The sequence below is a fragment of the Balaenoptera musculus genome, chromosome 14 (genome assembly GCF_009873245.2).
Source record: "Balaenoptera musculus isolate JJ_BM4_2016_0621 chromosome 14, mBalMus1.pri.v3, whole genome shotgun sequence".
NCBI lineage: Eukaryota > Metazoa > Chordata > Mammalia > Artiodactyla > Balaenopteridae > Balaenoptera > Balaenoptera musculus.
Genome location: NC_045798.1, coordinates 7666602 through 7692883, shown reverse-complemented (window position 1 = coordinate 7692883; position 26282 = coordinate 7666602). Strand labels below are relative to the sequence as shown.

The following is a 26282-nucleotide window of genomic DNA, read 5'->3' as shown; positions in this document are numbered from 1 at the left end:
TTTAAGGAACCAAAGCAGTTACAGTTTAAGGTACTCTAGGCAGGAGAGCGTGTGAACGGTGACAGAGGGCAGGCAGCCCCTGGACAGTTCAGAAACGTCCTGGTGTCATGACAGGTGTCACTGAGGAAAGATGGAGTTGGAGGCCGGAGAAAACTCCACGCAGGAACCGTTGTGTCCAGCACTGCAATCCACAGTGCACAGCAGGAGACACTCAACAAACATTTGCTGAAGAAATGAAAGGTGACCTTCTCCGTAGGGAACTACACAGAAAAGACCATTTTTCCATGTAAACCAACAAAAGGAAAAAGACATCCAGCGGCTGAGGCTGAATTTGATGGCTCAGAAGAGAGCAAAGGAAGAAATATGCTAACACAGACTAAGTAAGCATGGGCTCCAAGTTGGACAAATTCAAATGCCAGCTCTGTCTATGAATTAGTCAAGTTGCTTAGTTTCTAAATCTTAGTTTTGGAACTTCCCTGGTGGTCCAGTGGTTAAGAATCTGCCTTTCAATGCAGAGGACGCAGGTTCGATCCCTGGTCGGGGAATTAAGATCCCACATGCCGCGGGGCAACTAAGCCTGCGTGCCACAACTAGAAAGAAGCCCTTTAGCCACAACAAAGAGCCTATGTGTTGCAGCTAAGACCCAATGCAGCCATAAATCAATCAGTCAATCTTAGCTTCCTCATAAGTAAAATGGCGATAATTATAGGATTGCTGTGAAGATTAAATAAAATAATCCACATAAAACTGTTTAGTCAGTGTCTGACAGATAGTGTGAGAGTCTGCTATATGTTAGCAGCCAGTGTGTCCATGCTAAGGAAAGTACTAGTTCTAGATCTGGCAAATTGGACTTTTTAGCACTCTTATTGGTAACCATGGAATGTATGAATAGTAACCTATATAAAATTGGCCTCTGTTTTCTCTGTCCTCTTACACACCTTTCAGAGCAGCAGACGAACCAGTATCACATGAGCAGAACACAGCACATTAGTTAAAGATGATGCAATCTTTCCAGATAATCTGTTGAATTCTTTGGGGGTGAGTCTCAGTTACTGTCATGACAATTGTTTTTCCAAGAGGCGTCTAACAGGCTGTGGGCAGTAAATTCTCCAAACAAACCATGGCTTCACTCAGATCAGAAGCTTTAAAACAAATTACCACAAACAGATCAGCAACTTTTTCTCTAAATGCAGGTAACAGAACATACATCTACCCCGGAAAAAAAAAAAAAAAAAAAGCCATAAAGTTTGTTTCAAATGGATGATTACTAGTTCCTAGAATGGGCAGTTTTCTTATACTTTTTCTCTCACCTAACTTGAAATTCTTGACTCATATAACAGATAATATGCTTTCCTTTCCCCTGTAAAAGATCCTTAGTAATTATTCAAAATATCTTTAACACAGAAAGTCACATCCAAAATCACTCACTTTTCTACTTAATCATTTTACAGTCAAATATTTTTCTAAGCATTTAAACATGATTTTATAAAGTTAAGTTTTACTTCTCATGTGTTCCAGAGAACCCAGAGTATTATAGTATGTGCATTTACATTAAGTATAAGCCACAATTTTCAAATCTATGTTTTAGGGGCAGATATCAGGATTTTTTTAAAAAATATTTATTTATTTATTATTCATCTGGTTGCACTGGGTCTTAGTTGTGGCAGGCGGGCTCCTTAGTTGCGGCAGGCAGGTTCCTTAGTTGCGGCTCACTGGCTCCTTAGCTGTGGCATGGGAACTCTTAGTAGCGGCATGCATGTGGGATCTAGTTCCCTGACCAGGGATCAAACCCAGGCCCCCTGCATTGGGAGTGTGTAGTCTTAACCATTACACCACCAGGGAAGTCCCAGATATCAAGATTATTAAAGATAAAAAGTTTCACAACACTGAAACAAAAAACAAAAAAATGGATCCCTATGGCAAACACAAGTAACTACCATTCATTCTCTTTGCTTTCAGAATATATATATATAACTCATAACAGTGTGGTCAACCTAAGTCAAAGTTAGAAGTCACTACTGGAGACCAAATTAATTTAAACTAGAAACTCAGCTAAAGGAAAACCTAGCTATGCTCAGGCTTTAGCAAATCTCACGTTTTTAAGTTCTCATTCATTCATTCAATATATATATCCTGAGTGCTTGGGCCCTTAGTATACAAATATAAACAGAATACAGTGTTGGCCACTGACAGAAAAATTCAAGCAAATATTTCTAGTGAAAAGTGATAAGCACTTTAAGAGGTTTCTACAAACACCCTTCTTGTAAACTCTTTGGAAAAATAAGAACACTGATAAATTCTGCTGGGGACTTCCCTGGTGGTCCAGTGACTAAGACTTCACGCTCCCAATGCAGGGGGCCCGGGTTCCATCCCTGGTCAGGGAACTAGATCCCACATGTCACAACTAACAGCCCGTGTGCCACAACTAAGGACTCCACATGCTACAACTAAAAAAGATCCTGTGCGCTGCAACTGAGACCTGGCGCAGCCAAATAAATAAATAAATATTAAAAAAGAAAGACTTCTGCTGGGCTGATGAATGGGTCCACAAACAGGAAAAAGGAAACCTTTCATCCTCTCTCAACTCTCCCATCTATTCATCAAATCTCAAACAAGCCATTTAACCCCACTGTGCCTCAATTTATAAAGCTATAAAATGTCCAGTGAGTGGTAATGAGGGACTGTTCCACGGGGGTTTCGTGAGCAACTGAATTTTGTGAGGTGGCTTCTTATCTGCCATATTGTAAGTTAAGCAGCTTAATTTAAAAAGGTAAATATGGCTAACTGGTATTTACCGATACAAATTAAGCCCCGACTTAAAACTTAATCACCTGTGAGATGATGATGGCCATATTTTATATTACCTCAACTAGAGAGCAATCCAGCTTAGGGCAGCTCCACTGGGCAACTCCTGCAAGAAAGCTAAGATCCGCCTGGCCCGTTTTTTTTTTTTTTTTTTAAAGTATTTGAATATATCTTTTTTTTTTTTCTCTCTCTCTAGGAGTTAAGCCAGCATTTTATTTATTTATTTATTTTTGGCTGTGTTGGGTCTTCGTTTCTGTGCGAGGGCTTTCTCTAGTTGCGGCAAGCGTGGGCCACTCTTCATCGCAGTGCGCGGGCCTCTCACTGTCACGGCCTCTCTCGTTGCAGGGCACAGGCTCCAGAAGCGCAGGCTCAGCAGTTGTGGCTCACGGGCCCAGTTGCTCCGCAGCATATGGGATCCTCCCAGACCAGGGCGTGAACCCGCGTCCCCTGCATTGATAGGCAGACTCTCAACCACTGCACCACCAGGGAAGCCCGTGGCCCGGTTTTTATCCACGGGTCCTAATTGCATCTCGTCATACTTTACAATGTTACTCCTCTCTTTTAAGGGTATAATGGGACAACAGTATTTAAAACCCTCTGATTCTTTTTTTTTTTTTTTCCCTCTGATTCTTTTGACAATATTTTATGAATGCCTACTGTGTGCCAGGCACTGTTCTAAGTACTGGGGAAAAGATGGTGAATGAGACAGAAAGTTTCCAGACTCTCATGGAGCCTAAATTCTGGTCAGGGGGAGATGGGCAATGAACAAATAAATAAATGAAAAGATCATTTTAAATACATAGAGGGGGACTTCCCTGGTGGCACAGTGGTTAAGAATGTTAAGTGGTTAAGAACCTAGACACAGGTTCGAGCCCTAGTCCGGGAAGATCCCACATGCTGTGGAGCAACTAAGCCCGCGAGCCACAACTACTGAGCCCGTGCACCACAACTACTGAAGCCCGCGCGCCTAGAGCCCGTGCTCTGCACCAAGAGAAGCCACCACATGAGAAGCCCACGCACCTGAGAATATTTAATTGCCAGAGTCACATTCTTTTAAAGCACTGAGATCAAAAAGTACCCCACTTGACCAAAACGGTATTAGCAAAGTTTGCTTTTCTAATCTATATGTTTCAGAAGCTACAAAGAGTCTCAGCCTCAAGACATTTTTGTAATTATGCTTAAAGAATTCACAGAAGCAGTATTAAAAGTTAGAAGATGTGATCTAGCAACAGGCATTCCAACATTAGACTCTGGCCTGGGCAGTGGTCAGACTTTCCTCTCTTCAAGTCCCAAAGCTAGACAGCGTAAGCTGCCTCCTCAAGAGCCTACACAAAGTCCTCAAGGCAGAGATACCAGCTTTGACATGTCTGGTGTAAAGATACTGGCTTAGGTTTGCAAAAAGAACCTAATTTCACACTGATCAGCCAGTGCCCAGGTACTGAGCCCCATAGAAAACCCGCAGCACTGTTGAAAACAGCACTGGTGTAGGCAGACAGGGCACCACCACACAGGAGAACAGCGTGATGAGATCCACGTGTCAGGCGCATCACTCCGTAATTGTGTGAAGACCAGAACCCAGGAGAGACGAGGCTAGCAGCATGGACAGCAGGCTGGGGGTCCAGGTGAAGAGGATGACGGCTTAATTCAAGGCAGCACAGGACAATGGGGCTGCAGAGAGGAGGATGGGTCGTAAAACCAAAGACATGAAATCCAACGGGCAGATGGATGAGTTTATGCATTCCCAAGCCTCAAGAGTGAAAATGGCAAAAGCACACGAATCCTACCCTCTCACAGCTGAAAGCAGTGAGCAGGAAGAGGAACACTGCTATCAGCTATGACCTAAGAAGTGGCTCTACTGAACCCGGCTGTGTGCAGAGAGGAGGAAGCTGCCGAATCTCGCTTCTCATCAACAGTGTGATTCTCTGCGTTCCTTCCCAGACAGCCCTACAAGGCTATGCTGAGTAAGGTTTAAGGCTATGGAAATTGAAAACGGAAAAAAAAAAAAAAAAAAAAAAAAAGGAAAACTAAAATCAGAAAAAACGACTCAAATCTGCAGCAATCCTCACTGCAAAGGAATTAGGCTAAGACTGTGGTGCTGGAAAAGATCTCAACATCCAGCCAAGGTGTCCAGAAAGAGTTAACATAATGTGAACATCTGGAGTCTTCTCAACCTTGGGCCATACAAAATAACAGATCCTTCTACTAACAACTACTCTATCAGCAATCAAGGGAAGGAGAGGTCACTGTGTAAAGAACAGCTTCCCTAGAGCTCAAACGCCCCACCCAAAAAGAGCCCAAGAACCCCCCAGGTAGATGATGAACAAACGCCCAATATGAGTGCAATATCACAACCAGACTTGTAGATTTGGGGGTTATAAGTCACTGGTAAGAAGACTGAGAAAAACAGAAGAAATCAAATTATTACAAAGGGCATACTTGTACACACTTTGTGGGAACATAAAATGGTAACAGCTTTTTGGACTGTACTTTGGCAATGTTTATTATGATTTAAAATATTTATATATTCTTTGACTCAGAAATTTCATTTCTAGGGAAAAAAGGCTGGGAGCAATCTAAATGTCTATGATTAAATTAGGTGCCCCAAACAGTGTGATACCAAACAGCAGCTTATTATTTTAAATGAAGAGTTGTATTTACTAGCATAGAAATGCCCCAAATCTATCAAAGTATACTGTAAAATGGTGTGTATATAATATGACCCCACTATATGTGTTTGTTTTAAATTTACATGTTATAATAAGTCTCACAAATAATGCTGAACAAATGAAGACACACAGAAAAGTACATACTAAATGAACTGTAGTTATTTAGACTCAAACACAAGCAAAATAACTTATAAATAAGATTTTTTTTAAAATCTCAGGAAGATGTTTTTCCCTTTCGCAGCATCCAAAAGACCTACAGATTTACACTATAGGATTCTTAGTTTAAGAGCCCTGGGAGCAGCTCGTAGAAAGATAAAGCTTGTCCCTTTAAAAACAAAAGCCTAAAAAGTCTCCTTCTCATACTTGGTCATAAGCTAAGAATTCAGCATAGAACATACAGTACCGGACATGGAGACAACCATGTTGAAACAGAACAGCTGGAAGTCAGTCAAGTTCTCAAGAACCTGACATCACATCCCTGAAATAGTGCATTACACCCGAAAATGCAGCAAGACCATCTCAAAAACATTCAGAGTAATTGGTCATCCCAGGGATTCCCAGTCTGGAAAGAGGTGAGTCTCTGAGAGTCAGCTGAACCGCTGCATCGGCCCAAAGCAGCTCATGCCACAAGACAGATGAAAGCAATCTTCAGCTAAGGAGATGTGTGGAATATTCGTGAGGACAAATGGGAAAACAGAAGGTCCAGAGAGAGATGGGAAGGAGGCAGGTGGGTTTGTTACAAGCAGCTCCAACTGACCCTCCTTGACCCAGCTCATCCACCCCACTGAGGACCACGAGCGTGGAGGGGGGGGCGAGGACAGGCTTCCCCAGGCCCTGACTGCCTCCCCCAAGATGGAAGTGCCCAACACAGTCATAGCTCAGGAGCTCCCACCTGGATCTTCAAGAGGTCATTGAGCTAAACCTCACACCTGACACAGAAATCCGCTTTCCTGCTCTTCCCGCGATGACAGCAAGAACTGGAGAGAGCTGCGTGGAGAAGGCAGCCTCCACTCCTGCCCTCTCTGCGCTCGTTCCACGTGGAAGGCGCCACGAGGGCGCTGGGGGCGGGACTGGGAATATTCTATACCGCTCCTCACATAACAGTGACCTAACGATCTTAGTTCTATTGGAATTTTTTTTACTGAAGCATAACTGACTTACAATGTCACATTGGTTCAGGAGTGCAACGTGGGGACCTGATTCATATGTTACGAAATGATCACCAGGAAAATTCTAGTAACTGTCTATCACCATACAAAGTTATTACAATATTATTGACTACCTTCCCTATGCTGTACACGACATCCCTGTGACTTACTTATTTTATAACTGGAGGTTTGTACCTCTTAATCCCCTTCACCTAATTCGCCCACTCCCCGCCATCCCCCTCTGGCAGAACCAGTTTGTTCTCTGTATCCATGGTTGAGTCTGTTTCTGTTTCATTATGTGTGTTGGTTTGTTTCATTTTTTTAGATTCCACATATACAAGGAAAATCATATGATATTTGCCTTTCCTCTGACTTATTTCACTTAACATAATACCCTCTAGGTCCATCCATGTTGTTGCCAATGGCAAGATTTCATTCTTTTTTATGGCTGAGTAATATTCCATTGTATATATATACCACATCTTTACCCACTCATCCACTGATGTACATTTAGGTTGCCAACAGAAGTTTTCTTTAATTAGGAGAATTCCAATCAAATATTTCAGATTTCTAAATCTAATTCCCTTTATACATGAATTTTGAAGTAAATATGTTTTACATTCCTAAATCAAAGATTTCTATTAAACAAGGCAGCACATTAAAGTAGAAAAAACATATTAACTGGGAACAAGAGGCCATAATGATATGTGTACACGTACATCACATACGACCTGAGGCAAGTTGCATTTCTTCTCTGGGCTTCAGTATTCTAAGCAAAAAGAGGCATTTGTTGATCTCAAAGAGCCTTTCCAGATCTAAAATACTGTGATTCTAAGGTACTCCTTTAATTTCTCCTAGAAATACTAACCAAAATAGTAAATAATTTTACTGCCTCTAAAAACACTCTCATTAGACTTAACACTTAGAGATTCAAATTCTGTTCCAAGTATGCTAGTTTTGCACATGTAATTAAAATTTTCCTACAAATACACCCTTCAAGCCTCTACAAACCAACCTGCATCTGCAGATTCTCCTCCTTCCTTACTATAAAAATGGAGGAAATCTCCGTGCGTCTCAATCGAAGGCAAAGCAATCCCCGTGGTGTGCGCCCGGGGTGCCACCTCTTCCCAGGACCCTCATCCCAACACTGATTCCACCCCCCCCACTGTATCTGCACCGTTCCTCTGGTCCAGATCATTTTAGGCAGGATGCAAACACCCCAGACTCTGCCATCTTTAGAAAACACCTTCCCTAGATCCAACACTCCTCCAGCACCAGCCTGACAGCTCTACTCTCCTTCAACATCCAACTTCTTCAAAGAACGGTCACCCCAAATCCACTTTCAACCACCTCTGATCTATTCTTTACGAAGCAGCTGGAGCGATCTTTCCAAACTACAAATCTAATCACATCACTTATCACTCTTGTTGCTCCTAAGGTCAAAATCAAAATCCTTAACATGGCCTAAACTTACAGGCCCTATGTCACTAGTCCCTGCAGACACCACCTAGTGAATGAGTCTCATCTCCTACCCCTATGGGCTCCTCCGCCTGTGGGGAATGACACTGGCCACTTCCCCAAACGTGCCAACTCCCTCCCATCTGGGGAGTTTGCCAATCCCTCTGCTAGAATGTTCCCTCTTGCCACTACCATTGCTCTCCCTGGCCAATTCCTACTCTCCTTCAGGTCCACTTTAATCCTTACATCCTCATGGAAGCCTTTTGTTGTAAGCTAAACCATCCGGACCTTGTCATTTTGTCTGTTTTATCAGCCAAGCAGCACAATACTTGACTAGTAATTTAATCAACTGTTTCTTACTCTGGTGGAAAAGGAGAGCTACTTGTTTTGAAAGCGTGCCATACGTTATCCATTTCATTTACAGCTAAGCACTTAGAATGGAACTGCATATAACCTGTAGTCTAATCTACAAAGCTGTCCTGTGCTAAGGTAACAGGTTTCTGATTTAACCAAAGCTTACTAGATAAATAAGTACCATAAGTCTTAAATATTTTTAGGCCCTTTGACCTAGTAATTCCACCCCTATAAATTTATCCTAGGAAAGTAAGAGAGATACACACAAAAAATTTTAAATGGCATTCATGGCAGCAATATCTATACAGTAAAAAGTGGAGGAGAGGGGAGGGGAAGTAAACATCAGTAAAAATGAAAAGAAGAGTAAGCATCAAAAAACCTTCACTGCAACAGTGGTTAGGATATGTGCTCTCACTGCCGAGGGCCCGGGTTCAATCCCTGGTGGTGGAACTAAAATCCCACAAGCCGCTCAGCGTGGTTTAAAAAAAAAAAAAAAAAAAAAAAAATTGGTATAGCAAGTGAGTATGAGATTGAGCCGCAGAGCACTGCCATACTGAAATGATGCTCTAAGTTCTGAAGCATCAACTGCTAAAACTCATGACTATTATAACCAGAAGAAGGAACCTACTGACCTTGAAACTAAGAGATCCAGAAGGACCCCCTTGAAGGTAACAGGTATCAAAGGGTTCCCACAGGTGCATGGGGCCTTCTAGATTCATGATGCTACAGGACTGGGAGACAGAAGTCCCAAGTTCTAGATCTAAAACCTATAGTGAACGCACTATTTGACTACAGGGAGTCACTTCCTTTTTCGGGGCTTAAGTTTCCTCATCTGTAGGACAAAAAAATCACAAAAACTTCCAATTTCAAAATTATACTATCAATCATCAGCTCGACATAACAGGTTCTGGAGTAAAAATACCTACATTTAAATTGCAGAAGCACCACTCTTCAGGTTGTATGACCTTGGGCAAGCGATTGTACTTCTTAGAACCTCTGTTTCCTCACCAATTCTATGGGGGCTACTCCATATACTGCTGACACATTAAACGAGATGCACGGGACATTCTAAAGGCTAACAGCCATTCTTTTTTTCCCATTATATTACTGTAAGCCTCCAAGACTGATGGAATTTTTACGGATACAAAGGAAACTGAAGAGCACAGGGTCAAAGACTTCAGACAAACGTCATGCCTTGAACTGAACTGACCAAAGTGTTGAAAAAGTCAGAGAATAGCTTTAAATTTTCATCAGTGAGAAAAACAGCTACCATTTCTTGGGAATTCTCTGGCGGTCCAGTGGTTAGGACTCGGTGCTTTCACTGCCGAGGGCCTAGGATTGAAATCCCTGGTCGGGGAACTAAGATTCCACAAGCCGCATGGTGTGGCCAATAAATAAATAAATAAATAAATAAATAAGGGTCTGCTGTTTAAAAAAAAAAAAAAGCTACCTTTTCTTGAGTGTTGACTGGATACCAGGCACTGCTAAGAATGTTATATGCATCATCTAATTTAATCCTCACAACAATGTTAGATGTTAGCACTATTATTCAACCTCATTTTCATAGATGAGAAAACTAAGAAGTTAAATAACTTGCTGAGGTCACAAAGGCAGAGCTGGACTCAGCTTGTATTTTTAGCACTGCTACACTGCCTCTCATTTAAAACAAACAAAAAAAGAATAAATCAGTCACTGTGTCATTCAGGGGTTCTAGAATGTACAGCATGTAGACCTTATACATTGTTTCCTGCTTATTAGTAAAAAAAAAAAAAGAAACTACAGTACATTTCCTTTTTTTCTTAATATTTATTTATTTATTTATTTGGCTGCGTCGGGTCTTAGCTGCCATGCACAGTCTTCTCTCTAGTTGTGGCGCGCAGGTTCCAGAGCGCACGGACTTGGTTGCCCCTCAGCACGTGGGACCTCAGTTCCCAGACCAGGGATCAACCCGCGTCTCCTGCATTGGAAGGTGGATTCTTAACCACTGGACCACCAGGGAAGTCCCTCCTTTCTTTTCCTAGACCTAAACCTGATCATTTAAAAGGCAGAGAAATTCTGAAATAACATCCTGTGATCTCTGAGTTTTCCAAGACACTCAAAGAAACAGGATCTCATATTTACCAACACACTATCCTTAAATCAAAAATTAAAAACCAGAAAGAAAAAAAAAAACCTTTGTTAAAAACATCTAAGTCCACCTCTCAGCTTGTTTTGTCAAGTAAAGTTACCTTAATATTTACAAGCTAAAAACTCAATATTCTTCTGACTAAACTGGAAGATAAAACTAGAGTCGATCCCTGCAAACCTACCCTTGTACTACACGCAAACTACGTAGCCAGTTTCTAATCTGTTGTATATTTACACATAAACGGAACCAGAAAAGCTGATTACTTTCTCTATAAATGAATGGTCATCCCTACAGAACAGATTCTGAGCCCGCATGTGTGTATTTCAACCCCTCACTCAGGTCAACATAACGACCTTGGAAGGTTTATGGACTCACCAATACTCGGTCTCCAATTTTGAGCTCTCTTTCTCCTTTCTTGATTGAGCCGGCCTCCGAAAGGTTGGAAATAGATTCACTGGTGGTTTTTGTAAGGTTGCTGATCTGAGACGTAGCTGAAGGTTCCTTTGCAGTAGGCTGGGGCAATTTATGGGGAATATTTGAGGGGGTGGCTGGGGAAGAGGACACCATGCTGGCTGTCGAAGTGGACAGAGGCGAAGTCGCTCTGGAAGCATGAGTTGTCTGCAGGCCGTCGGCTTCATCTTCTGCCTGCACCTTCCTCGTCAACTTTGAAGGTCGGGTGAATATGCCCTTTAAAGGCTCACACTGGAAATACCGAATTCCTGCCACTGAACCATCGTTCTTGCCTATGGGTTCATCTAAAACGATCCCGGCCCATTGGCCTGGTGCAAACTGGGTTTCTCCCAGGAACTGGATAAATCCAGGCTTATTCCCATTCACCCAAACTCGCTCCCCAACTCGAAAATCATCCACAAACTCCTCTTGTGTCTCAGCAGACGGAGTGCTTGATGCTTTTTCACTGGATATTGTTTTTTCTATTGGAGCTGCAACTGAAAACAGAGAAGAAAGGATCAGAAAAGATTCAATTTCATATTTAAGCAGACAACCCCTAAGTTAAAAGGAAAATAAACTAGAGAAAGGGCCAAAAGCAACAGAAGTAGCCACAACTCTTCAAGAGGTGCTCTGTTTATCTTTCTTCTTCTTCTTTTTCCTTTTTTTTTTTTTTTTTTTTTTTAGCAAGGAGGCAAAAAGTACTTGACCCATCACTATCATTTTCTTTTTTTTCTTAATTAATTAACTTATTTATTTATTTTGGCTGCATTGGGTCTTCATTGCTGCACACGGGCTTTCTCTAGTTGCGGTGAGCAGGGGCTACTCTTCATTGCAGTGCACAGGCTTCTCATTGCAGTGGCTTCTCTTGTCGCGGAGTACGGACTCTAGGCACGCCGGCTTCCGTAGTTGTGGTGCACAGGCTTAGTTGCTCTGTGGCATGTGGGATCTTCCTGGACCAGGGCTTGAACCCGTGTCCCCTGCATTGGCAGGCAGATCCTTACCACTGTACTACCAGGGAAGTCCCGCATCACTACCATTTTCAATGCTGTCAAAACTCAGTGAGCTGATAAGACTTAGTCCTTATCTGCAATTAAGATTGGAAGAAGTCAAAATTGAGAAAAAAAAGTAGTCCTTTTCCCAGAATTCATAATATAGGTCTGATTTCATTCTTCACCCTGTATCCTGCACATCATGAGCAAATGCCCGTTCGGACCCACTGAGATGGGCTCTATTACCCCATTTGAGTGGTCAGTTAAAGCTGACAGGACTAGGCCCATTTAACCACACACATGCGCAATTAACTTGATGCAGGAGGGGATTCAGTGCCGCAGTCCCTACCATCATTATTCCAAGACTATTCCTTTGCTAGCAGAAATGGAAATCACAGCAGGGAAGAAAAGAGAGCATCTGGCCTGACTCCCTGTAAAGGCAAGACGACTTGGCAAACTCTACCCTACGGTAAAGACAGAGTTAAATTCTGCCAGGAATGTGATATTTACACTGGAAGTACATTCACGCATTCACCTGGCAAGCGTTTATTAAATATTCAGCGTGAACTGGCAAAGAGAGCCTGAATTCTTAATGTCTGCCATTTACTGGGCATATCGTGATCTTAGGATGTTCCGTGACCTCTCTGAGTTTAGTTTTTTCATCTGTAAAAGGGGAAAGCAGTAATATCTATCTTGAGGGCTTTTTTTCTTTGAATGAGGATTAAATGAAATAATGTATTTATCCACGTTATGCATCTTTCTTGAGTTCCTACCACTCCGGAACTAGTCCTAGGCATTGTTCTTCACCAGGGACAAAGCAAGACAGCACAGTCCATGCCTTCATAGAGCTCAGAGTCTAGCAGTGGAGAAGCAGACAGTCAAGGCATACACCAGGTAACTTCAGGTGGTCTAAGTGCTGTGAAGGAGACAGTGCCTCTGGGCAGAGCAGTCAGGGAAGGCCTCCTGGAGGAGGTGATACCTAGTCTGAGGCCTGATCGACAGGATTGAATCACGCAGACTGGGGAGCAGAGTGGCCCAGCTGAGCGAGAGTGGGTGCTGAACATCTCTTTACCCGACACAGAAAGGGGGACTGTGGAGTTTCCATTTGTGGAGGGTTTTTTTGCTTGTTTGTTTGTTTGTTTAGAAGACAGTGGATGCTCTCAGATAGAACAGATAATAAATAATCTGCCAAAGACAGGGGCCAGTTTTTTTTTAGCATCAGTTCTGGCTTTGCACATCAACAGTTACTCTTCACAGAGTGCTGCAAGCATGAATTTCTGAAAAACAATGTTCATAAAAGTATCTTGAATTCCTTGGCAATTACTTCCTTTTAAGCGTGTAAGTTTTAGTATTAATAAGCTGCTTTAATCTTAATTTAAAAATACCTAGTGTGTGCCAAGTAACACTGGAGGAACCAAGTTGAATTACTCATGATCCCTGCACTCAAGGACTTCAAGTGCTAAAAGGTATGCACGAAAAATACTAAAAGTGAAAAAGACAATGCTAACGGGGTAAATATAACAGTGAAAGGCTTTAGAGAAGGGTTGGCATTTGAAGGGGTCTTGAAAGAGGAAGGATTTTGAGGAGAAGGGGATGCCAATTTTGACTGACTTCCCCAAGGCTAAATAGTCCTTAAATAAACCCATTTCTTCACAATCCTTTGCTTTATCAGTAAAGCTTTCCTCTAAGATGTTGTTACCGAGTCTAAGCTCGTACTACTCACCACACAACAGGCAGATAACCAAGAGACGAATTGTTGGGGCAAAGAATAACGACTTTATTCGGAAAGCCAGCAGACCGACAAGATGGTGGCCTTGGGCCCCAAAGAACCATCCTGCCTGAGTTAGAATTCGGGCTCCTTTTATACTAAAAGGGGAGGGAGTAAAGTCAAACACTTCCTGGTTCTCATCAGCCTCCGGAGGGCATGGGTTAATTCCTTCCTCCCTGCAGTCATTCACAGGTGGGCCTGGCCAGGATGTTTCCTGTGAGCTGAACAAAGGTATTTTAGCTTAATGCTCAGTATCTGGGAAGCAGGGTTCCAAGAGATGGGCCATTATGTATAATTTAAACTTACAGGCAACATCCCTTTAGTGAGTAACTTGTAATAGAATACAAAAGGTTCTTCCCTATTACAATGTTTTATGGCCTGTCTGAAAAGAACCGGGTTTTATCCTGATACATAAAATGTAAATAACTCAGGATCTCCAATGAGTCAACACATATTTACTGAGCTCCTGTTACATGCCAGGCAATTTTCTAGGTGTGTGGATGGAATACAGCAGAGAAAAAAAAAAGGAAAAAAAAGCAAACACAAAGATCCCTTCCCTCAAGGAAGACCAATGAATGTCTTTATAGAAGAACTTGAAGAAACAATGTTGTACTTAATAGATTATGGTGGGCACCTGTCTGGAAAGGCTGAAAACATAAGATCTAATAGTATACAAATCACATAAAAGATGGTAAAAGCAAGCATCAGATGCTTCTCTCCTGCCTCTCTTACTAAAGACCTTAGGTGATCATTATGGGATGGAAATGGAAATGCTGAAGGAGGAGATGGAGAACTGATGAGAAACAGGTTGTTAAAGATAATAAAAGACACAAGTTCATCTATAAAATGGGGAAGGTTTTCCCTCATGAGCCAGACTTGAGCTACTGTACTACCTGCTCCCTTGATGATGATGGCCAATTTCAGGTCAATGACTGTCATCATATCTTTTCTTTTTTTTTAAATAAATTTATTTATTTTATTTATTTATTTTTGGCTATGTTGGGTCTTCGTTGCTGTGCGCAGGCTTTCTCTAGTTGCGGCGAGCAGGGGCTACTCTTTGTTGCGGTGCGCGGGCTTCTCATTGCAGTGGCTTCTCTCGTTGTGAAGCACGGGCTCTAGGCGCGCGGGCTTCAGTAGTTGCGGCACACGGGCTCAGTAGTTGTGGCTCGCGGGCTCTAGAACACAGGCTCAGTAGTTGCGGCACACGGGCTTAGTTGCTCCATAGCATGTGGGATCTTCCCAGACCAGGGATCGAACCCGTGTCCCCTGCATTGGCAGGCGGATTCTCAACCACTGCACCACCAGGGAAGCCCTGTCATCATATCTTTTAAGCCAGATTAGTCTTTGTTTTCTCTATCTATCCCTAAACCCCAAGAGAAAGGTCCTGATGAGTTCAGGAAGACACATGGGCAGAAAAACTGAAGAAACACTTTAACACTGTAAGGCTCAAACACTGAAATTAACTTGACAACTATTTCAGAACCTTACACTGAATCGATGAAATAGACTCTTCACTGATTAAGTCTACTAAATATAAAACTCTATGTCTTTTTTTTTTTTAAATTTATTTATTTTTTTTGGCTGTGTTGGGTCTTAGTTTCTGTGCGAGGGCTTTCTCTAGTTGTGGCAAGCGGGGGCCACTCTTCATCGCGGTGCGCGGGCCTCTCACTGTCGCGGCCTCTCTTGTTGCGGAGCACAGGCTCCAGATGCGCAGGCTCAGTAATTGTGGCTCACGGGCCCAGTTGCTCCGCGGCACGTGGGATCTTCCCAGACCAGGGCTCGAACTTGTGTGCCCTGCATTGGCAGGCAGATTCTCAACCACTGCGCCACCAGGGAAGCCCATAAAATTCTATGTCTTTTAATTGAAACTTTCTCAAGTATTTTCAACAATATGAAGTTTTATAAGATTGTCTTTTTAAATTTTTCAAATAGAAGTCTTCACATAGGATGAAAAACTTGCTATTAAGGAGAAACATAAAGCATTACCAGGAGCAGGTGTCTTCAAGGCTGTGCTTCCAGGCTTAAGGATCTTCGTCGGGGCCTTAAGCCCGCTTGGTTTCAGCATACTCATTGTCCTTAGGATATCAGAGCTGTTTTTCCTTTGCCTGTTGCCACTATCTTTCCCCAGTCATTGATAGAACTGTGGGTGTTTCTATAGTGGAGTCAGTCTCTGGGTTAAATCTGCAAAGAGAAAAATATAAAAAGAGCTTAGAATCTATAGGAGAAAGAAAGTAGAAAGAGTTACGAAAGTAGCTTTCACAGCCTAAACTTTTCCTTATGTATGATAAGAAAACCATCTCTACAATGAACCTAGGAACCTAGAAAACTCCAGATATCAAAAATATGAAGATGCTGCTGAAATGGATTTAAAAGCAATTTACTATCCTAAAGACAAGTAGCTAAGGCTGGCAATATATTCACTTTTCTTTATAGTATCTAATAATACCAGATCAGTACAGTGCCTAAAAACCACACAATCCACAGAAGAGGGTTCAGAAAAATGTGCAGCAAACTAAATGGGGGGAAGAGAAGGGAACTTTCAGTTTTCACTTCATTGACTTCTATGTTGCTTAAGCTTGATGACCACTAGCCCGTATTAACTGTATATACTATCTAATCCACAGAATTATACAATAACTCAGTATAAAGCCAAGTATATGTTAAACAAGAGAAAGACTCAAATTCAAACTCCGTAAGAAAAAGCCGTATCTGTAAAGTACTAAAAGGAAGTTATCTTTGTTTTGTCTACAGAAACACAATGAACTTCTGATTTACTCAAGACCAAGTATGAATCTACAGCTTCTGCGCTCAGGCAAAACAGTACTTTGCCATTTGCTCTTTAAGAGAGGAGGAAGACCTTGGGATTTTGGAATACAGAAAAATATTTCTAGACATAATACCTAGTAAAACAGAATTCAAAGAGAAAAATGCTATTTACTGACTCTCTCTAACGGCTGCATTTTGCATTTTTTTCTGGTAGTCGAGCTTGGATGACGAAGCACAGACCTCACTCTCGGGCTCTCTCACAAGCAGTGCCAAGCATCAGTAAACAGTCTGGCCAGGGCTAACAGAGGAGCTGCTACGGTCCCTGCAGTGAGTTGAATGGTGGCCTCCCCAAAAGATATGTCCATCTGGAACCTATGCATGTGACCTTATTTGAGAGAAGAGTCTTTGCAGACGCAATTCAGTTACGGATCTTGAGATGAGCTCGTCCTGGATCACCTGCCTGGGCCCTAAATCTGATGACAAGTGTCCTAATTAGAAGAGGAGAGCACAGAGGAGACGGCCAGGTGAAGACCCAGGCAGAGATTGCAGCCATGTGACTACAAGCCAAGGACAGCCAGCAACCACCAGAAGCTAAGACAGAAGCATGAGACGGAGTCTCCCTCAGAGCTCCAGAAGGAACCAACCCTGGTGATACTTTGATCTTGGACTTCTGGCCTCCAGATCTCTGAGAGAACAAATCTGCTGTCTTAAGCCACCCGGTTTGTGGTCACTTGTTATGGCGGCCCCAGGAAACTAATATAGCCGTGTAAGTTTTTCTATTCAAAGATAATCACACTGGGACTTCCCTGGTAGTCCAGTGGTTAAGACTTCACCTTCCAATAGAGGGGTGCAGGTTCGATCCCTGGTCGGGGAGCTAAGATTCCCACATGCCTCGAGGCCAAAAAACCAAAACATAAAAACAGAAGCAACACTGTAACAAACTCAATGAAGGTTTTACAAATGGTCCACATCAAAAAATCTTCAAACAGGGGCTTCCCTGGTGGCGCAGTGGTTGAGAATCTGCCTGCCAATGCAGGGAACACGGGTTCGAGCCCTGGTCTGGGAAGATCCCACATGCCACGGAGCAGCTGGGCCCGTGAGCCACAGTTACTGAGCATGCGCGTCTGGAGCCTGTGCTCCGCGACAAGAGAGGCCGTGATAGTGAGAGGCCCGCGCACCGCGATGAAGAGTGGCCCCCGCTTGCCACAACTAGAGAAAGCCCTCGCACAGAAACGAAGACCCAACACAGCCATAAATAAAGAAATAAAATAAATAAATAAAGCATGACACAAATTAAGCAATGTGAATACCATCAAGCTTTAAAAAAAAAAATGATATAACAAATAACTACTCTTAAAAAAAAAATTAAAAAAAAAATCTTCAAACAAACAAACAAAAAAAAACAAAGATAATCAGACTGAATGGAAATCAAACCAAGACAGTAGTCTCATTAGGCTCACTCTGAAGATTCCCCATGGTTCTCAAGAGGGTCCAAAACGGCACAAAGTGTTTTTTACGAAGTCAAAGGTAAGCCATGTGGCTTGGGGGAAGACTGGGACTAACAGAGAAAGCACTGCTGTGTGCCTGAAGACAGGGGTTGCCGATCCCGGCTGTTAATACAAAATTCCCGGGCTCCTTACTGTCACCACCATCACCCTCACTGCCAGGACGGCGGCAGTGTGCTGGGAGTCTGTGTGCCAGGTCAGGTGGTTCTAACTCAGAGCGGAAACGACGTGCTTTACTGCCAGACCCTCACCATACACAGTCTGTAGGCCGCAAGCAGAGCTACCTGCTCCTGCTACCGCCTTAGACACATGGAGGGTTTCACTGAGTCTCCTCTAGGCTACTTACTCGTGCAAAAATATTTGAGGAAGATGGGGATAAGCTAAGTGCAGAGATTACCATGGGGTCTTGTGTCTTGGCTACTCTTCACCCTGGTCCAATATCATAAAGTGACAAGGGTCAGGTAGTTAAGGACAGAACAGACAAAGGAGGCACGATCGTCCTGGAAAAGCTACTATAGCGGCGAGAAGAGAGGATGAAGTACTCCTTAAAATATTTCGCTCGGGCTAAACAGTGAATTCTTGGGCTCAGGTCAAGCACTCCTCCCTGAAGAGAAATTCTGAAAACAATAAGCGACTAGGCCAGCCTCAGCCAGTTTCAAACCTTGCAGCTCAACATGCTAAGCTCACAAAACACTGGCCAACTAAAAGCCTCGGCCTAAGAAACAGGCGTGTGGTTATCAGGAACCCAAGAACGGTCATAAATCCAAAGTCTTATGTCTTCTGTTGTCTAATCTTCATGCCTCTAGCTCTCGGTCCATCTGAGCTACTTGAATCCCAAAGCAGGGAACTGTGACCAAGATTTAATGAAGGAGAAAAATCTAGTCTGTCTCAATAAGAGAATTGGGAGCAATTTAAAAATCCACTCTGTGTTTTTTGTGTCTTGGACCTATTTCTGGGCCTTCTAGTTTTCCACATTATTTTAATAATTATGGCTCTAATCACTGTTAACATTTCGTAGTACAAGTTCTCTCTCATTCTTTTAAATTTGTGAAATATACAGAAAAGTACATAAAACAGATATGTACATAAAACAGATATACAGTTTTATGGGTGAAGCAAACAGCTATGTAATCACAAACCAGATGCAGAAAAGCCACTGCCAGCACTCCAGAATCTCCCTGTGTGTCCTCTCCAGCCTCGCCTTTGTCTCCCAGAGGTAACTACTATTCTAACTTTATGGCAATACTCCCCTTTTAGAAAATAGTTTTACCGGTTATGTGTGCAACAATATGATTAGTTTGTTTTGCCTACTTTTGACGTATAAAAATGGAATCACACTGTATGTTGTGTCTGGTATCTTTCACTCAACATTGCTTATACAATTCACATCGCGTGTTGGTGTGATTTATTCATTTTCATTACTGTATGATGTGCCATTTCCTTAGTACCACTTTATTTTACTGTGACAGACACTTCTGGAGTGATTTCAGTTTTTGGCTATTATAAGCAATGCTGCAACGAGCATCTTTGTGCACATAAACACATTTCTGTAGGGCATTGACCTAGGAGTTTAATTGCTGGATTGTGAGGTAGGCATATCTTTAACATTTAATATCCCTCTCCTTTTCCCCTGCTGTGTATGAGTTCCAGTTCACCAACACTTGATATTGCCAGACTTTAACTTTGGCCAGTGTGATGTTGAGACATTCATTGTGGTTTTATTTTGCATTTCTCTAATTAGGAACAAATTTGAGCATCTGCCTATGTTCATTGGTCACTGCAATTCTTCTTTTGAAAAGTGCCCATTCAAAACTTGTCTCTGTTGTGTTCAAGTCAGCTGTCTTTTACTCATTGATTTGTATATATTCTTGGTACTAATCATTATTGAGTTACATCTGTTGTAAATATCCTCTCCTTCTCTGATTATTTTTCATTCTTGTCATGGTTTTTTGATGAATAAAAATTCTTCATTTAAAAAAAATAAAAAAAATAAAAACCAACAATGTTGGTTTTTAAATCTTCCAATTTAAGTTTCTTCTTCATGCATTATTAATGAATGCCAAGTCAGGCTTGCTTTAAAAAATCAATTCACTGAGAAACAACAGATCAAAGTCTTGGTCATGGTACCCATAAAATGTAATGATCCAGAAGCAACAGCTCTGCATAGTGTTTCAAGGTCAGTGAATGTCACATTGAAACTAATCAATTCCAAAACACATGCTAAAGGAAAAAAGATATTCTTGCCTCACTAATACACTGAGAATATTTGAAATTTTGATATTTATGATCACTGAATCAACAGTTTTGGATCTAAAATAAGACACCCCCATCCTCCCAACACCTGAGGACCACAGCACCAGAATATTATAATTTAGAAATAATTGTTATCCTTATTATCCCAGTTGAGCCTTACAATAATACTATAGATTAGCTACTATAACTATTCCTTCTTTAGTGAAGGAACATCTCAGAAACTAACACATGTATTTCCTCATTTGTTTATGACCTGCCACCTAAAGTTATTCAGCTAAGAAGCAGAGAGGTGAACACAAGTGTGATTCCAGAGCCCAAGTTCTTTCCCTAAATCTAACGTTCAAACTCAGAAGAGACCACACACCACAATTAAAAACACTAGGACTAAAAAAAAAAAAAATTAGGGGGCATCCCTGGTGGCACAGTGGTTAAGAATCCGCCTGCCAATGCAGGGGACACAGGTTCGAGCCCTGGTCCGGGAAGATCCCACATGCCACGGAGCAACTATGCCCGTGTGCCACAATACTGAGCCTGCGCTCTAGAGCCCGTGAGCCACAACTACTGAGCCTATGTGCCACAACTACTGAAGCCCACGTGCCTAGAGCCCGTGCTCCTCAACAAGAGAAGCCACCGCAATGAGAGAGAAGCCTGCGCACCACAATGAAGAGTAGCCCCTGCTCGCCACAACTAGAGAAAGCCGGCGCACAGCAACAAAGACCCAATGCGGCCAAAAATAAACAATAAAATAAAATAAATTAATTAAAAAAAAACATTAGGACGAGTATTACTAAAATGACCTACACATGTACAGTGCCGAGACTGCACAAAGCACAAATATAAAACTGCCTTATTTGTGTCTCAAAATAGCTGTGAAGGTAGGTGAACAAATATCTTTATGCCCATTCATGGACAAAGAGGATTAAGGTCTGAGAAGGTAAGTGACTTTCCCAAGGTCAATGAAATCAGTGCTGGCGCTTTTGGGACCTGGTACTTTGCTGAACAGATTCACTCTCTGAAGGAAATCTTCCCACAAGATGGTCATCCATTCATTCAACAAATATCTCCTGAGAAACTACTATGTGAAAGGTACTCTTTCATTTTCTCACTGGCCGGTGGGGTAAGCAGGAAAGGAGAAACCGCTGGGAGGCTCAGAGAGAGTGCTGAACACACAAAAATATTTGTCTTTGAGCAGAGAAACAGGAGCTTACTAGGGAAATGTAGTAGGAACGCCAAGCAGCCCAAAGTACACGTGAGGCTTGTGGTCATGAATTTAAAGTGAAACCTGTCTCCTGTTATTTTTTCTCTAATAACAAGCTTCTGCTCAGGCACAGATATGAGGAAGGTAGATAGCTAAGTTCAACTACAATCAAAATTCTGCCAGTTAAATTAAAATAGGGAAAAGCAAGGGAGGTGATGGTGATTTTAAAGGAGTGTTTTAAAGGAGTGATTAAAATGGCACGGGGGATCTGAGATGAGTAAAAAGGGAAGTGAAGACAGGGTGAGGTCTTCAAAAATTGGATCAGAGGTCTCAAAGAGAATGAAGGATTGTTAGAATGGAGACACTGGATACTCAAACGTGCATACAAATTTGGGGATCTTTTTTTTTTTTCCTTTAATGTATTTATTTTATTTATTTTTGGCTGCGTTGGGTCTTCACTGCTGCGCGTGGGCTTTCTCTAGTTGGGGCAAGCGGGGGCTACTCTTCGTTGCGGTGCGCGGGCTTCTCATTGCGGTGGCGTCTCTTGTTGCGGAGCACGGGCTCTAGGCGCATGGGCTCAGTAGTTGTGGCGCACGGGCTTAGTTGCTCCGCGGCATGTGGGACCTTCCTGAACCAGGGCTCAAACCCGTGTCCCCTAAATTGGCAGGCGGATTCTGAATCAGTGCGCCACCAGGGAAGTCCTGGGGATCTTGTCAAACTGCAGTTTCTGATTTGGTAACTCTGGGGTGGGGCCTCAGATTCTGCTTTCCAGCACTCCCAGAGGATATTAATCCTGCCATTTTGAGGACACGCCCTCCCCTTTGAGTAGCAAGGGGTCAGTGGATCCGAGGTGGTGTTTAGAGTGAGAAGCTTGAAGGCTCTGACCGTGGGGATGGAACTCAGAGGCCTGAGCGCTGAAGGGATTACTGGTAGGACTGTGGGAGTCTAAAATACAGGGACTGGAGGAGGAGATGTGGACAGCAAGAAGGAGGCAGAAGCTAAAAGGAGTGAAGGGAAGAGGCTGAGGTCAGTGGATATCAGCATGGTAGAGCCTCGAAGGGGCTGCGGTTTTTGAAGGCCTGAGAAGTAGCAATTTACAGCATCACACAACACGGTCAGGTCTGAGGTAGGCCCTCGAGAGGGCTGCAGGGGAAACAGTGTCTCCAGAGACCAGCCAAGTTCTAGACAAGGCAAGGAGGGAAAGAAACTGTTCAGAGAAGAGGCCGGTGACAGAGAGGGAAGACTGATAATCATAAGCATGAACTATAGAAGGCCGAGTTAAAGAGTTTGGAATTGGGCTCAATTAGATGAACCCAGCAGTGCAGAGATGAATGGTTAAGTATAAAATTATGTCTTACATTGTAGTTAAGAAGCAGTGTACTTAAAAAAAAAAAAAAGTGGATTTGTGGAGAAAGCAACCTAAACATAATGAACCTAAAATTTAACAAAAAAAAATGCTATGTTTTGTAATAATCAGTTATAAAAACAACATCGAAAGTCAACATAATGGTAATGTTCAATTTCTTAAACTGGGTGGGGTGTACATGGGTAGTCACGCCACTGTTCATTATGTGCACACACATCTCCTGGGGATCTTGTTAAACTGCAGATTCTTATATATGTATACACATACATTTCATTATGAGTAATTGAACATAACATGAAATACACCAAAAGAAGGAAGAAAGGTGACTGTGCATTGCCAAACTAAAAAGAAGCACAGCCCAAGAAGTCTAGAAAAAGAGTTAAAAAGAAAATGTGTATTTTACTCACCCTGGGAAAAGGTTCTCTGGAAAATAAACATAGGGAGTCTACGAAGCAGACTTGGAAAAGCTGGGTGAAAATCAGCATTTAAGGACATTTGAGACAATGCTCCAAAATCCTTTGCTCACATTATAGTTTGGGTTTCTAAGAGCGACCAAAGGGAATGGTGCCTTTTGGCATTTCACTCATTATAAATACACAGTTATATTTTATAAACTTCAATCTCTGAATTTGTTAGTATGAGTCTAATCTCTGAGTATATGGATAAAAAAAAAAGAGTTTCTGAGCTTACAAAGTGGAGGGTAAGTTCTCTAAGACAGGAGTGACACAGAGACAGGCCGTCCTGCCAACCCTCATTTTTGTTACTTTAACGCAGCGGTTCTCTAAGTGTGAGCCCTGCACGCCTAGAGCACCCAGAGACCCTTTCAGGGAGTCAAAACTATTTTCATAATATTGCTAAGACGTTAGTTGCCTTCTCCTGCAATGTTGACATTTGCACTAGTGGTACAGTAGCAATAGTGGGTAAAAAGTGTAGATGCCATAATCAAGGCAGTAGAGGCACACTGTGCTATTCTTTTCTGTATTCAGTGCTTCCAGGAAAAAAAAAAAACTACTTTCACATAAGAATGTGATAAAGCACTTGCTAAAGCATAAAAATGAATAATTTTATTAAATTTCAACCTTGAATATGTGCCTTTTTAATATTCTGAGTAACAAAATGGGAAGTCCACGTGAAGCACTTCTGCTGCACACCCCTGCACAATGACCGTCTCAATAGAAAGCACACGTGCAACTGAGGGGCAGGCTCAATCAGCCACTCTGTTCAGGGAACACCATTTCCACCTGAAAGAATCCCTGACAAACTGTGGTTACTCACACTCGGTATCTCCAGCAGACACTTTCTTGAAAACGAACTATGTGAGCCTGTCACTTCAAGGAAAACAACTATTTGTTGACAATGATAAAATTTAAGCTTTCAGGAGAAAGAATTTTGGAAAACCTATCCTCTGATGTGAGCTTGAGAGCTTCGCAATACTACAGATATTTCTGATGAGATCGATGGTTAACAAACATAATTTTTAATGTGCCAATATTTGGAAGATCTCATAACTCAGTAAATCAATATTTTCCAACCAACAATGTATAATGTTATAAAATCCCATATGGGTAAAGGGTTCATTCAAAGCACAAATTAGACCAATGGATTTTTACGTAACAATAAAAGTTCATTAATATAGTTTGAGACGCCACCTTTAAGAAACTACAGCCTATCAAGTTTTTGGAGTAGTATTTATTTTATTTATTTATTTTTGGTGTGTTGGGTCTTCATTGTTGTGCACAGGCTTTTCTCTAGTTGCGGCGAGCAGGGGCTATTCTTCATTGTGGTGGCTTCTCTTGTTGCGGAGCACAGGCTCTAGGTGCACAGGCTTCGGTAGTTGTGGTACGTGGGCTTCAGTAGTTGTGGCGCATGGGCTTAGTTGCTCTGCGGCATGTGGGATCTTCCCAGACCAGGAAGATCCCACCTGTGTCCCCTGCATTGGCAGGCGGATTCTTAACCACTGCGCCACCAGGGAAGCCCTGGAGTAGTATTAAAGAAGAAAATCCATAATTATCTGAAAATGCTCTTCCTTTCCTATAAATCTGTGAGGCCAATTTTCTTCATGTACTTCAACCAAAACAATGTATAGGGACTTCCCTGGTGGCGCAGTGGTTAAGAGTCGGCCTACCAATGCAGGGGACATGGGTTCGAGCCCTGGTCCGGGAAGATCCCACGTGCCATGGAGCAACTAAACCCGTGCGCCACAACTACTGAAGCCCGCGCACCTAGAGCCCGTGCTCCACAACAAGAGAAGCCACTGCAATGAGAAGTCCGTGCACCACAATGAAGAGTAGCCCCCGCTCGCCTCAACTAGAGAAAGCCCGCGCGCAGCAACAAAGACCCAACGCAGCCAAAAATAAATAAATAAATTTATTTAAAAAAAAAACATGGGGCTTCCCTGGTGGCGCAGTGGTTGAGAATCTGCCTGCTAATGCAGGGGACACGGGTTTGAGCCCTGGTCTGGGAAGATCCCATATGCCACGGAGTAACTAGGCCCGTGAGCCACAACTGCTGAGCCTGCACGTCTGGAGCCTGTGCTCCGCAGCGAGAGAGGCCACGACGGCGAGAGGCCCGCGCACCGCGATGAAGAGTGGCCCCCGCTTGCCGCAACTGGAGAAAGCCCTCGCACAGAAACGAAGTCCCAACATAGCAATCAACCAATCAATCAATCAATTAAAAAAAAATGTATCACTACAGATTAAATGCAGGAGTTCACTTCTATTAAGCTTGTCTTCTGTTAAAGCCAGACATTTAGAGAGATTTGCAAAAATGTAAAACAATGCCATCTTCTCATTAAATTTTTTACTTTAGAAAATAGTTATTCTTCATTAAAGAAATATAACATGTATGGGTTTATTATTATGTCTAATGAATTAATAAATATTTTAAAATATTTTCAGTTTTACTTCCTAGTATGGTAAATATCAATAGATAAAACCGACAAATAAAAACTCTTTGGAGACCTCAATAATTTTTAAGAATGTAAAGGGGTCCTAAGGAAAAAAGTTTGAGAACTGCTGCTATATGCATTTTTGCTTTACATTTTGAGTCACAAAGGGCTTCCCAGATTATAAGGCCTTCCAAAAGCATGTGCTTCTTGTTCAGATAATTTTAGATCCGGATGCCAAGTTAGCAAGCACAGGATTTACTACTGTATTACCACTGATACAGCATTGTGCTAGGGGTTGAGTGATGTAAGGAGCCTGAACTTACAATCTACAGGAAGACCAGATGTGTGTACATAAAGCAACATGAACACAATGATGCACTGACACCGGGGTATTTGCATATGTAAGACAGACATTTCTCTAAGGCAGATATCAGATGGACCGGAGCTCTCAATCAGCACTTTTCAAAATGTGCAGCAGCGTCACCTGGGAACTTACTAGAAATGCAAATAATTTGGGACCCTCCCCAAACCTACTGAAACG

At 42.3% G+C, this 26282-nt stretch overlaps 1 protein-coding gene across 13 annotated transcripts in view; it reads right to left on the bottom strand.

Moving 5' to 3' along the window:
- CLIP1 (CAP-Gly domain containing linker protein 1) overlaps positions 1-26282 on the bottom strand; it is a 125735-nt gene that overhangs the window by 73864 nt on the left and 25589 nt on the right. For all 13 annotated transcript variants that reach the window (XM_036823897.1, XM_036823890.1, XM_036823884.1 and 10 more), the window contains exons 2-3: positions 15753-15947; positions 10935-11506 (exon numbers count right to left, since the gene is read on the bottom strand). In XM_036823897.1, coding sequence (XP_036679792.1) covers positions 10935-11506; positions 15753-15837 — 657 coding nt within the window. In that variant the 5' untranslated portion in view covers positions 15838-15947. The remainder of the gene's footprint in view (positions 1-10934; positions 11507-15752; positions 15948-26282) is intronic.